General features: G+C 42.4%; 1 protein-coding gene across 1 annotated transcript in view; it reads left to right on the forward strand.

Moving 5' to 3' along the window:
- The window catches only part of TRAFD1 (TRAF-type zinc finger domain containing 1), a 305,815-nt gene that overhangs the window by 188,318 nt on the left and 104,962 nt on the right, over positions 1-12,535 (forward strand). Inside the window, exon 10 of the mRNA XM_086943078.1 lies at positions 11,751-12,042. Within this exon, the coding sequence (XP_086799204.1) occupies positions 11,751-12,042 (292 nt within the window). The remainder of the gene's footprint in view (positions 1-11,750; positions 12,043-12,535) is intronic.

A 12,535-nucleotide genomic window follows, 5' to 3' on the forward strand; every position in this document is an offset into this window, starting at 1 on the left:
CGCTATAGCTGTAGCATATGCGCTCGTGATGGTACATTCCAGTCTCAATGCCTGTACTGGGGTAGATGTTGAAATCTTCAGTAGTTTTTTCAATATTCTTCCTTCTGTTAAATCCATATATGACCATTGATTTAGAGGAATATATTCCGATGCATAGGACAGGACTGGTGTGATTTTAGCTCGATAGACTTGAATCAGTGCAGAGAAATGTCTATGTCCAGTGGCCGAATATAAACGGGACAAGGCCCCAGCATGCAGATCACTTTTCCTTTTCAGGTAGTTGATTTGATTGATGTTGCTCATGTTTTGTGAGAAAATTCTACCCAGATATGTATACTCCTTTACTTGTTCTAGTTTCTCACCTCCCAGCTTCCATTCGTACCGTACCCTTTTCTTCTGATTTGAAAAGGCAACCACTTTTGTTTTGTTCGTATTTGGGATTAGGTAATTTTTCCTTGAGTACTTATATAAAATATCTAAAAGATTTTGTAGTCCGAAAGGTGTTAGGTCAAACATGACTATATCGTCTGCATACAGCAGGGAATGGATATATTCGGTGGCTATCTTAGGAGGAGTACATATCCCTTGCTGCAGTTGGGAAGGTAGGTCACTTAAATACAGTGAGAATAAAATTGGAGCCAAGAGGCACCCTTGTTTCAGGCCATTTGATGTTCGTATTACCTTCGATAGGCCCTTGTCACTTCCCATTTGGACGCGGCACCAGGTGTCACTGTGTAGATTCACTATCAGATGTAATAGCTGCTCCGGGATCCCCATTATTCTCAATTTTGACCACAGGGTCGGTCTATCCACTCGATCGAAGGCTGTTGAGTAATCAATGAACGCTGCGTAAATAGTTTGTTTTTTCCCTGTTGCGTACTTATCTAATATAGTTTGGAAGATTGCTACATTGTCAGTGACAGAGTGGTGTGGGCGAAATCCGGACTGAAATTTAGGAATTAGACCTGAGAAAGCCCAATTTTTCAGCCTATCCAGGATTTCTGCTGCAAAAATCTTCCCAGCAGCGTCCATGAGGGCAATTTGCCTATAATTTCCCGGTGTGTTTCTTTTTCCTTTTTTGAAAATCGGGATTATGATACTTCCTTTCCAGGAATTTGGCATTTGACCACTGTCGAATACATAGTTAAATAGCGGCGAGAGCACCGTTCCCCACTCTTTATGGTCTATTTGGTAGACCTTGACAGGTATCTGATCGGGGCCAGATGCACCTGTGCTCCTTGCCTTCCTGATATTCATAGAGACTGACACTGCCGACGTTTTGTTGATCTTAATATCTTTAGTTTCCACGTTTTCTCCTCCCACTTCTTCATTTTTAATATATTCATTCTGTTTGTATAGCTCACGTAGGTATATGTCCCAGTTTTCTTCTGATACAGGTGTAGCCTCCAGCTTTTTTTTTGGATCCTGTCATTGTTGCGATCAGTGACCAATATTTACGTTGATTATTATGTTTAGCTGCTAGCTGGATTTCAGTCCAATTAAAGTCCTGCTTCAGTTTTTTCTGTCTAGTTTTTTCTCGTCGTATTTGATTCTTTAATCTATTGATTTCCTTTTTGTTTACTGACGAGAATTCCAGATACTGGGCGCGTATCAGTCTATTGATTTGTTTTACGACTGGTTGATTCCAGTTTTTATTCTTGTTTTTCCATTTTCTTTTTGCTGGTCTGTGGTATTCTAGCTTACTTTGCAGAGCTTGTTTGAGATTATTCGTTAGATGTTCAAAGTTCTTTACAGGATCATCTGAATATATGTTGGTCAAAATATTGGTTTCAGTAATTAGTTGCCGCAGATATTCCAGATTTTCTGTCCCCCAGTAAATGCGACGCCTAGTTGTGTTTACTTCCGTTTTTTCTGTAAGAAATAGTGGCTGGTTATAAAAAGAGGACGGTGCAATCCAGTGGGTTGAAAGGTTTGAAAGAGCGTGATCACTTTCTGCAGTGAATATTATCGAAAGTTGACTCATTTGTTCTTTTCCTTCGATCCCGCATATAAAGTAATCAATAGTTGAAGGAGTTCCATTTCCTTGCCGTGTGTATGTTGCTGGTATATCACCATTGATGTTACCGTTTAATATAATCCCATTAATGCCAGAGAGAAAAGCTAGTCTCTTATCCGATTTAGTTCCTTTTGGGAATTCAGGGAGTGATGATTCCAGAGATTCCTCTTTGAGGAGACGAGCCCATTTCTTTATCTCGCAGTTAGAAATTTTAGCATTCAAGTCCCCCATTATGAGGTATGGCAAGTGAGATTGATCATCAATTATATGAGTGATAATTTCCATTAGGCGGTCAAACAGCAAATCGTTATTATTACTGCTTGGAGGTGCGTAGATATTGAAAAGTAATATTTTTTCTAGTTTGGCTGAGGCATGGGTTCTAAGGGATACTTTTAAACATTGTAGATTGTCTGTGTTTGTGTTAATTATTTCCTGTGACCAAGAGTGATCTTCTTTTAATAATATTGCCAGACCACCCTTGGCGTGTCCCCTTCTTGATCTTTTTGCCAATGTTTCGTATACATAGTATCCTCTTTGAGTAAAGGTATTGATTAACCATGTTTCCTGGAGGGCGATGATATCAGGGGAGTTTTTTATTGCATGTTTCATTTTTATATCAGTTTTCCCTGCCAGGTTCCAGGACAATAACGTCAAACCTTTGCTAAACTTCGCGTTGTTGTGAATTTACCATTTTTTTGCTGTTTAAGGTTTCTGATAACCATGCCCATGATTTTATTGAGTTCTTAGTGCTGTTAAAGGTGGGATTCCGAGACCAGACTGACCTCTCTCCTTGAATTACTTGTATTTTAAGTAGATCTTTCCTCATAGTACTTGATGCTAGGTCTCCCCAATTAGAACTGTTGTTTTCTTTTCTTCTGTGAGTTTGTCCAAATATACCATTATTTGAGTTGTTGGTTTTAAAATCTTCCACCGAGATTACATCATAGCCATTTTTATGAAGAATTTCCTTCTCTCTGATTATTATTCCAGGCAAGACCGGTGAATAAAAGGATACCTGTACTAGTTTGTTATTTTCTTTTATTGGAAACAGAACTAAGTCAATTTCTTTGCTGGTCAGAGAATTCAAGGATGGAATTTCTTGTAATAGATTGATGATTTTACCGCGATTAAACGGCTCCTTATCTGAAGGAAATAGCTCTTCAATAGTTATGTGTTTGGATGGATTTATTTCCCATGATTGGAAATTATTGTCATATGGTTCTTTTATGTCCATGTTATTTTGCGATGTAGATCTATTTTCTATCGGAGGACAAAATTCATCTGCTTCAGGATTTAAGGGTTTTTCTGATGATGTTTTTTGAATTACTGGAGTGTTCACCAGGTTTACAGGAGTAAATTTTTGGAATTTGAGCCTATTCCCTTTTTTCCTCTGTATTCTCCTCATAGGTTTTCTCTTCTTCTTCCCCTTTACTTTTTCCCTAGTATTACTTTTTTCAGACTGTTCTCTTTGGTTGAAATCCTGTTCAGCCGTAACTCCCGATAGCTCAGTTTTATTTTTTCCGATAATCTGATCGCGATTGTTGTCGGATACTTTATTCGAAAAAATCGGATAGTGTTTGGTATTGTTCTCAGCTTTGATTTCCAGTTCTTCTTTGAACAGTTTTTTAAGTGAATATGTGATAGGAGGTTTTTCTTTGTTTTTTGATCCATTAGTTTTATTGTTGATTATTAGTACGTCGTTCGTTTGTGTGCTTGCTTCCTGTTGTTTTGGGGTGGCACTTCCATTTTTATGAGATTCATCTGTTTGTTGTGATTCGACTTCTCCGGTTTGTTTTGATGAGACTTTAGTTAGATCTTTTTTCTTTTTTTCTTCAACCAGGAATTTAAGTATTCCTATTTGTACGTCTAAAGTATCGTCTGAGTTAGCTAAAATGTGTCCAAGATGTGTTAGTACTGAATCCAGAATTTCTTGCAGTGAGAAGAGTGCTTTTGATATGGGAGAGGCAGTATTTCCAGAGTTTTGGTTTATAAAATTTGGGTCTGATAGATTGGTCAGATTAGAAAAAAGGTTAGGTGATTTTTCTGGCGAACTGGTTTGGGGATGTCTTTGACTTAGCAATATTTCTTTACTTTCTTCTTCGGTCTTTGAGTTATGATTTGCGGTTACGTCGAAAAATAAGTCGTTGTCCTGATTTTTTATAGGTGTTATAGTTGTTATTTGAGACACAACTAGACGAGATTTTTGACATTCTTCCGAAGGAGAGTAATTTGCCAAATTACTCTCTATTGTTATTTGACCTTGTTTGTTGGATTTCTGGTCAGAAAAATGTAACGGATCAGGTTCAACCAACTTATTTTGATCATCATTAGAGTTTGGGGAAAGAAACTTTTTCTTGGAGAGGGTAGAGAAGTATTCACTTATAGCAGGAGTGCTTGATATTTGTCCTGGTTTTAGTGACTTGTCTACAGATTTTCTTACAGCTGCGTCCGTCCCCATTCGCCTCATGTAGATTGTCCGTGAGCGTAGTTTTTTTAGCGCCCTCATACTTGGGGACAGAAATCTGTTTTATAGATGTAATGTATAGTATTATTAATATGCTGTGGCTTGTCTTTATCACACTATCTCAGTTGATCAGTAAAGGAATGAGGGTTTTTACACGTATGAATCAAAAGTTTAGTTGAATAGTTTCCTCTTTGTAGTGAGCGTTAGTGGGGTGGCCCGTCCCGTCCTCGGTCGTCCCCGGACGGTTTATCCCCGCGCTTGATCCCGTGCGCGTCGCGGGATGCGAGATGTTATCTATATACGTTTCGTTGGGGGCGTGTCCGTGGGCGGTTCGCCTGGGGGAAGAGGAACCAGGTGATCTCCGCTAAGGATTCTGGTCCTCGCAGTCCCCCAGGCTAGGTGCTCTCGCTGTTTGCACCCTGGCCTCAACCCCTCTGACTCCAGCTGGGAGCGACAGGCAGAGCGTGCCGAGTGCAGCTCACGCTCACACCAGCGAGTCAGGGGGAGGCAGCGCCACGACACAGTGAGGAATCCGCGTCAGCTTCAGACAGCCAGCACAGGCTGCAGACGGTAAAACAAGTTCTCTTGCTCAGCAGAAGTAGAAACAGTAGATCAGCAGCAGTTTTGAGCTCCTGTGAGTGGCGCCCGCGAAGCGGGTGTCACGAAACTTTAACCAGGTCGTTGGGGGCGTGTCCGTGGGCGGTTCGCCTGGGGGAAGAGGAACCAGGTGATCTCCGCTAAGGATTCTGGTCCTCGCAGTCCCCCAGGCTAGGTGCTCTCGCTGTTTGCACCCTGGCCTCAACCCCTCTGACTCCAGCTGGGAGCGACAGGCAGAGCGTGCCGAGTGCAGCTCACGCTCACACCAGCGAGTCAGGGGGAGGCAGCGCCACGACACAGTGAGGAATCAGCGTCAGCTTCAGACAGCCAGCACAGGCTGCAGACGGTAAAACAAGTTCTCTTGCTCAGCAGAAGTAGAAACAGTAGATCAGCAGCAGTTTTGAGCTGACCCAACAAACCCCACTATGGCATAGCGATGGACTACGAGAGGTGGGTCGATTGAAGGGATTCCGTTGCCGGAGTCATATTGGTATTGACCATCTTGGGGATGTATGCAAACAGGATCAAAATAGGTCCTTTAGGGATCTCCAAGCAGAGTATCAACTGGCCAATATGGAGCAGTACAGGTATGTTCAACTGAAACATGCATTACAATGCCACATTAAAGACTGCAAAACTCTACCCGAGTACTCCCCATTAGAAGACTGACTGCTATTCGATCCCATTCCCGATAAAGCAATCTCCCTTGCATATAAAAAGTTAATGAATAATCTACCGACCCCCTTGGCCCGCTATGGGCGACTTGTTAAAGGGACATCAGCCTATTGGAGGAGGATGACTGGCAAGAGGCGATTCAGAGTCCCAGAGAGATCGCTATATGGGCCAGATTCAGATTAATTCAGTTACGCATCCTGCATAGGGCATACTATTCCTGCACACTTTAACATAGGAACGGGCGGGCGTACTCTGATACCTGCCTTAGAGGCTGTGCTTGCCCGCTACCTTCTTTCATATTTTGTGGGAGTGTCCAGTAATACTGCGGTATTGGGGAAAAGTAGCCAGGGTAATGTCTTGGGTGGTGGGAACTCGCATACAAGCGGAGGCACGCTGGATATTACTGGATAGGAAAGATGGCCGTCGCACACCAACATGTGGCTATTGCTATCCGCCGGATTCTCTAAACGTAACATAGCACGTCTGTGGGGTGCATGGATACCTCCCAAAGTAACTGACTGGAAAACTGACTTGGATTGGTGTCGCTTGGCAGAGCGGATGGTATATGAGAGCAGGGAATGCCCCAGAAGTGGGAAAATATATGGGACCCCTGGGAGAAATACAGATCCTAGATTGAGAGGTGGCCAGGAAGGTATGAATCCGGGCATATACAGGAAAACTCGTTCAATAAAAAGATTTACAAAAATTAACTGCTTACATTGCCCTTACACATTGAATGATCTCCTTCATCACATCAGAGCCTTTTCACTGCTTCAGGAGTACAACAGCCAAAGCAGTCCTTTCAAGGAAGGGGAAGAGGCTGAGGCTAGACCTGCAGAGGAAGAGGAGCTGTATCAAATTGACTCGTGCACAACAAAGAAGGACCCAAACACAACACCAGTGGGGGCAGGATAGCACAATACCTGCGACAATGGTAAGATATCACTACAGACAATTGGATATTACATTTGATAAAATATTGGTATTGGCTAGAACGAACAAAGCCACAAGCTGCAAACCCTCCAAAAATAAAAAAAAGTACCTCAAGTCAGATTTCACGAATTTGAGATCCGAAATCAAGGAGCTTCTTTGAAAGCAAGTGATAGAAACCATTCCAAAGGAAGAGATTTTCAAGGGAAACTACTCACCGTATTTCCTAGTTCCCAAGCAAGACATTACACTAAGGCCTATCCTAAACCTAAGGTTCATAAACCAGTTCATTCTGACGCAACATTTCAAAATGACTACACTTCAAGAAATAATACCGCAAATTCAAAAAGGAGATTCCATGGCAATTATAGACCTCAAAGATGCCTATTTGCACATCCCCATGAACAAAAGCCACAGAAAGTATCTCAGATTCCTATTCGAATGAGCACACTACCAGTTCAAGGTACTACCTTTCTGAATAAAATCAGCACCACATGTCTTCACCAATTGCCTAGCTGGAGTTGTAGAACACACAAGAAAAGAAGGAATACACTTCTGTCCTTATCAAGACGACTGGCTTATAAAAGCAAAGACAAACCAAAAATGTCACAGCCCAGTTCAAACAGTAATCCTCACACTCCAGAAAGTAGGATTCTCAGTAAGTCACAGGAACTCAACTCAGAACTCTCACAAGCTTATCCAACGCAAAACAGGATACCAGCCATCATACAGGAAACTTTACTTTACCAGAGGGGTCAATCTCTGACGGTGAGGAGCGTCGTGAAACTCATGGGCATGATGGCATCCTGCATCCCACTCATTCCTCATGCCCGCCTTCATATGCGACCCTTCCAGGAATGGCTTTCCAACAATTGGTCACAGGCTACAGGGAGTGCAACGGTGGGCATCCAGGAACATAACACTAGGCAGAACTTGCGAAAGACCAACTCCCTCTGCGACCACAATGTGTTGATAGAGCACCTTAGTCAATTGAAAATACCAGGCCAGTGGAACGACCTTGACTCCATAAAAGGCATCAATTACCTGGAGATGAAAACAGTCCTAGCACTGAAGGAGTTCGAGAAACACATTCACAAAAAAACTGTCTTGATTCAAACAGACAACACCACCACAGTGTTCTACCTCAACAAACCAGAGGTACAAATTAATTCCCACTCAGCAAGATAGCACAACTGACCTGGAGATGGGCGATTTCACAAAGAATCAGTCTGCAAACAATTCACCTACCAGGAATATACAACACAGCAGCAGATCAATTGAGCAGGCAGAACAGCTGCTCCCACGAGTGGGAATTGAAACACAAGACAATACAATACATCTTTAAACTGTGGGGGACATCACCAGATATAGACCTGTTTGCGACAATACAGGACAAGAAATGCAATTTCTTTGCCTCCAGGTTTCATCACAACCTGTGAGGAGGGAATTCTCTGTTGCTAGATTGGTCAGGAACATTTGCATACGCTTTTCCACCAATACCCCTAATCCAAAGAGTCCTAGAAAAAGCAAGACAACCAGGGACAAACCTAATTCTCATTGCTCCTCAATGGGCCAGACAAACATGATACTCAAGCGTGCTAGAACTGTCCAAGAGACAAATAATCACACTCAAAGCAGTCCAGGACCTACTAACAATGCAACAGGTCTAATTACACCCGGAGCCAGTGACGCTACGCCTAGCTGCCTAGCACCTGAATACGCAGTTTGGTCACCTGAACTTGCCTCAGCGAACAATGGAAATTCTAAGAGAGGTAAGAAAGCAAACCACCAGTCAATGCTATGCTGGAAAATCGAAGCGGCACGCCACTTGGTGCACAACAAACAAAGTGATGGACTCTATCTCCACTCAAACGGTGATCATTCACCGAACACACCTCCTAGACAGTCACATCAACTACTCAAGCCTGAAAGGACACTCACAGCTATTGTAGCCTACAGCAGGGGAAAATCATGCAAGAGCTTCTTTAAAAAACCTGTCTTAAAAAGATTCTCAGAGGGAACTAAAAGAATTGCACCCGCAAGGACATCTCCTTCGCCCATGTGGAGTTTTTATATAGTCCTCTCGCAACTTATGACCGAACCATTTGAGCCCATGCACAAAGCAGACCTCACACATTATCTTAAAAACAGCATCCCTAATAGCCATTACTTCCTTACAAAGCGTATGTGAGCTACAAGCATTAACCGTAGAAGAACCATACATTCAAATCCATACAGTTATCCTGAATCCTAATCCTCCGTTCTTACCAAAGGTCGTATCCAAGTATCACTTGAATCAAAGCATTCTCCAACTAGTCTTCTTCAAAGACCTACAGAGAAAATTGTAAAAGAGCCAACATACTCTGGATGTAAGGAGGGCTTTACTATACTATCTACAGAGACCAGAACAGGCTCGCAAAAGGAAACAACTGTTTGTTGCTTACTCACATACCAAGACAGGGACACCTGTCACAACGGTAACAATTGCACGATGGATAGTTCAAACCATCCAACTATGCTATGCCCCTGCAGGGAAAACCCTAAGCGTACTGCAAAATGCTCACTCAACTAAGAAGAAAGGAGCGAATGTGCCAATAGGCATTAAATGTGTTGCAGCAACATGGGCATTTCCATACACTTTCACCAAGCATTACTGTGTGGACATACAAATGAATAAGTAAGCACAAGTAGGACAAAAGGTACTTCAAGGAAGAAACCGCTACATAATCAGATGCACAGCATGTGAATCCAGAAAAGGATTCACGCTGCAAAATGAAATGGTTACGTACTAGTGGCAAGGAGATTCCGGAAACAACGTGGCCCAGGCTACTGGAGAGGGCGTGGAAGAGCTTGCGTAGTGCTAGATTTAAGCTTACTCACTTCTATGTGTTGCATAGGGCGTACTTAACCCCGGCACGGATAAATTGATATTTTAATGTGGATACACCCAGATACCCCCGCTGCAACACGGGAGATGCAGATTTTGCCACATGATGTGGAGTTGCTCGCAGTTAGGTATGTATTGGGAAGAAGTGGTTGAGGTGTTATGCGGGGTGACGGATAGGCAATTAGAACCAGACATGGGAGTGTGCATATTGCATTGGTTTCCTCATACAGCTCGGACGAAAATCACGAGCAAGTTCATCGACTTGGGGTTACTATTAGCCAAGAGGGAATTGAGGAGGCATTGGTAAGCCAAACAGGGACCCAGCATAGAGCGTGGGAAGGCGGAAATCGCTAGTTGGGCAGCCAGTGAGAGTACGGTTCGGTTCAAGCAAGCTAGGAGAGCTAATAACTAGAAGGCACTGGAAACTGCAAAAGCGTGGGAGGCCTTGGTAGCACTGCTATTATTACCGTAACCGGAGTCAAACAGAGACTCAGTGGAGGTGTCGACGGAATACAAGCAGTTGGTGAACTATAACTAACCATTCACTAAAATGCCATGTAAAAGACTGTAAAACTGAAACACAGAAAAATTAATCAGAAGATGGCTACTACGCACAACGACCTCCCGGGTGCCGTCTGACGTCACGCAGGGGACAGACCTGACACCAGATGGTGGTCGACAACGTCCAAAACACACACAAATGAATGGTGCACATAATGTGAATCCAGAAAACTCTTCAAGCTCCAAAACTACTGCTACTGGTAAGTAACCATTTTGTTCCTATCCTCTTGTGTGGACGGGAACAGGTGTAGCAGGCGTCTTCTGGGGCTACGTACATTACTGAGTAAGACATGGCTCCTTTGTGGCTGATTGGTTATGTCTGTCTCATGTCTTGTTATGGATATTGATGTGGTTAAATGATCTGGCAAACCACCCAGGATTGTACTTGATAGAACCCAAAGCTTCTGTATGTTCAAACTGCGTTTTCCAAGCTTTGCCACGTTTACAAAAACTCTGTCTCAATCCTTTAAGCAGACTGATATTGAGTGTGTACCATGTTCATGGTTTTAGGGTTCATGAAATGTTAGCAGTCTGATGGAACTAATACCTTTTTTGAGGCATGCGTGCCCTCAAAATGCTGTTCCAGACGGTCTATCTTTTTTTAAACTCTAATAGAAGCCTTTTAACTCTGCTCCTATTGGAATGCTGTTTGTTCACAAGGGTTTTTCCTGTTAGAAGAGAAGTTCTTTTGTTGTGTTTTCATGCACTCAAAATTACTTTGCACGTTTTGCTGTTTGAAATAAATTACACAAATTGGGTTGGTGGGTTTTAGAAGTTGCAGACCAGCTTTTATGATCTTACTTATGTTGGGGTTTTCTGTAGAGAAAGTACCAATTGTACTTCAGGTGATCAAAAAAAAAGCAGTAATTGTGCAGTAAGGTTCACACCAAGCAGCTAGGTTGTCTTATTTTCAATTTGGAAATTGGTCCGATTTGATTGCCTTGTCCAAATAATAGTCTTTGTAGACCCTTATTGTTATAGGGAATATACTAGGTTTCTTGAATTATAGGTAGTTTGAGACAAATGCCTAAGTAGATAAGATTGTTTTAGTACTTAAAATGAGAGCACTGATATGAGACTGCGTCAGAAGGCAGTAGAAGAGTGACGAGGACTGTGATGGTTCTGCCTTCTGATCAGTCATCACAAACATTCGTTTTGTTTTTCTCATCTGTACTAAACAATCGCAGGGTAAGAATACACCTTACGTCACCCCATTTCACCACTTCTAAATGCAATGCATTCCAAACCCATAAATCCTTGAACCTTGCTTATCAGTGGTGCCTATAGCAAAAAGCAGTTTGTCTTTTTGGATGAATGTCAACAATTGTTTGCTGTTGGATGAGGTAGAACAAAGTCAGTGTGGACCTAACATATTTACTCCTAAAATGTTAACTCCTTGAATAAGAACCCTTAAGTTAGTTGTAGGGTTACCTTTATATGATTCCTATAACATTTGTTTACAGCTTCTTGGAAGCTTTATGTATGTTTCAACCAGCGAAAGTTCGCTTTTATTAGAGTAGATGGTCTTTTTAATAATGGTTTCTAAAGGACTGAAGCACCTGTTGAATGCTAATCAACATGTAATGTATGTGCTGCATTTTTCTGTGTCCTGTCTCTAGGAGAAGTTACACACAGCATTCTAAATGATCCTGGCAGCCTATTCACCCATCCATCAGATGAGTTTCTCACCACCAGGACAAGCAGTCACAGGCCTTCCAATGCTGCAGGAGTTAGAGAGCAGACCGGATCCCATGTGTTGAACAGGATCCATGTTAATAGAGATGTACCCATAAGTAATGTACGCAAGTCATCCACAACACAGACCACAGCGACTCGTTCTTCTAAAAACAACAAGTGTGAAAACGTCGTACAAGAATTTTCAGGACCATCTCCACCTAGAAGGAGGACAAGGTTTGTTATGAATTTTAAATTTGACTTCTTTAAGCATCTTAAAGGTTCCTTGTTGATGGCTTAGCCCAAGAGATTTCAATAGATCATTGGGCAAATCTGAAACCATGCCTACCTCATTGGAGTACCATTTTGTTACCCCTTGTACATACCAGTCTCTATTAATAGTCTCCCAGTATTGTCCATGTTTACAAGTGTTACTCTTGGGCGCTTCGGCTTTTCATACCTCCAACAAATCTAATTAAAAGGGCTTCATTATAAGCCATACCGAGATTCTGTAGCAACCTGGACTTGATGGAGCCTCTGATAAAGTCTTAGTTGAAAGAGGAGGATTACGTGGAAGGTGAAGTAAAGATGGGTAACCAAGGAAGGTGGGTGTGTGCGTTGGCAAAAGAAATGTGTGTAAGATCCCGTAAGCTTGCATCTCTTGGAGGGTGGGAGCGTGTAGTGTGGACGAGAGCTGAGCGAGAGGCAGTGTATGGAATGATTAGTTCCA

This window comes from Lissotriton vulgaris, chromosome 11 (genome assembly GCF_964263255.1).
Source record: "Lissotriton vulgaris chromosome 11, aLisVul1.2, whole genome shotgun sequence".
NCBI classification, from domain to species: Eukaryota; Metazoa; Chordata; class Amphibia; order Caudata; family Salamandridae; genus Lissotriton; species Lissotriton vulgaris.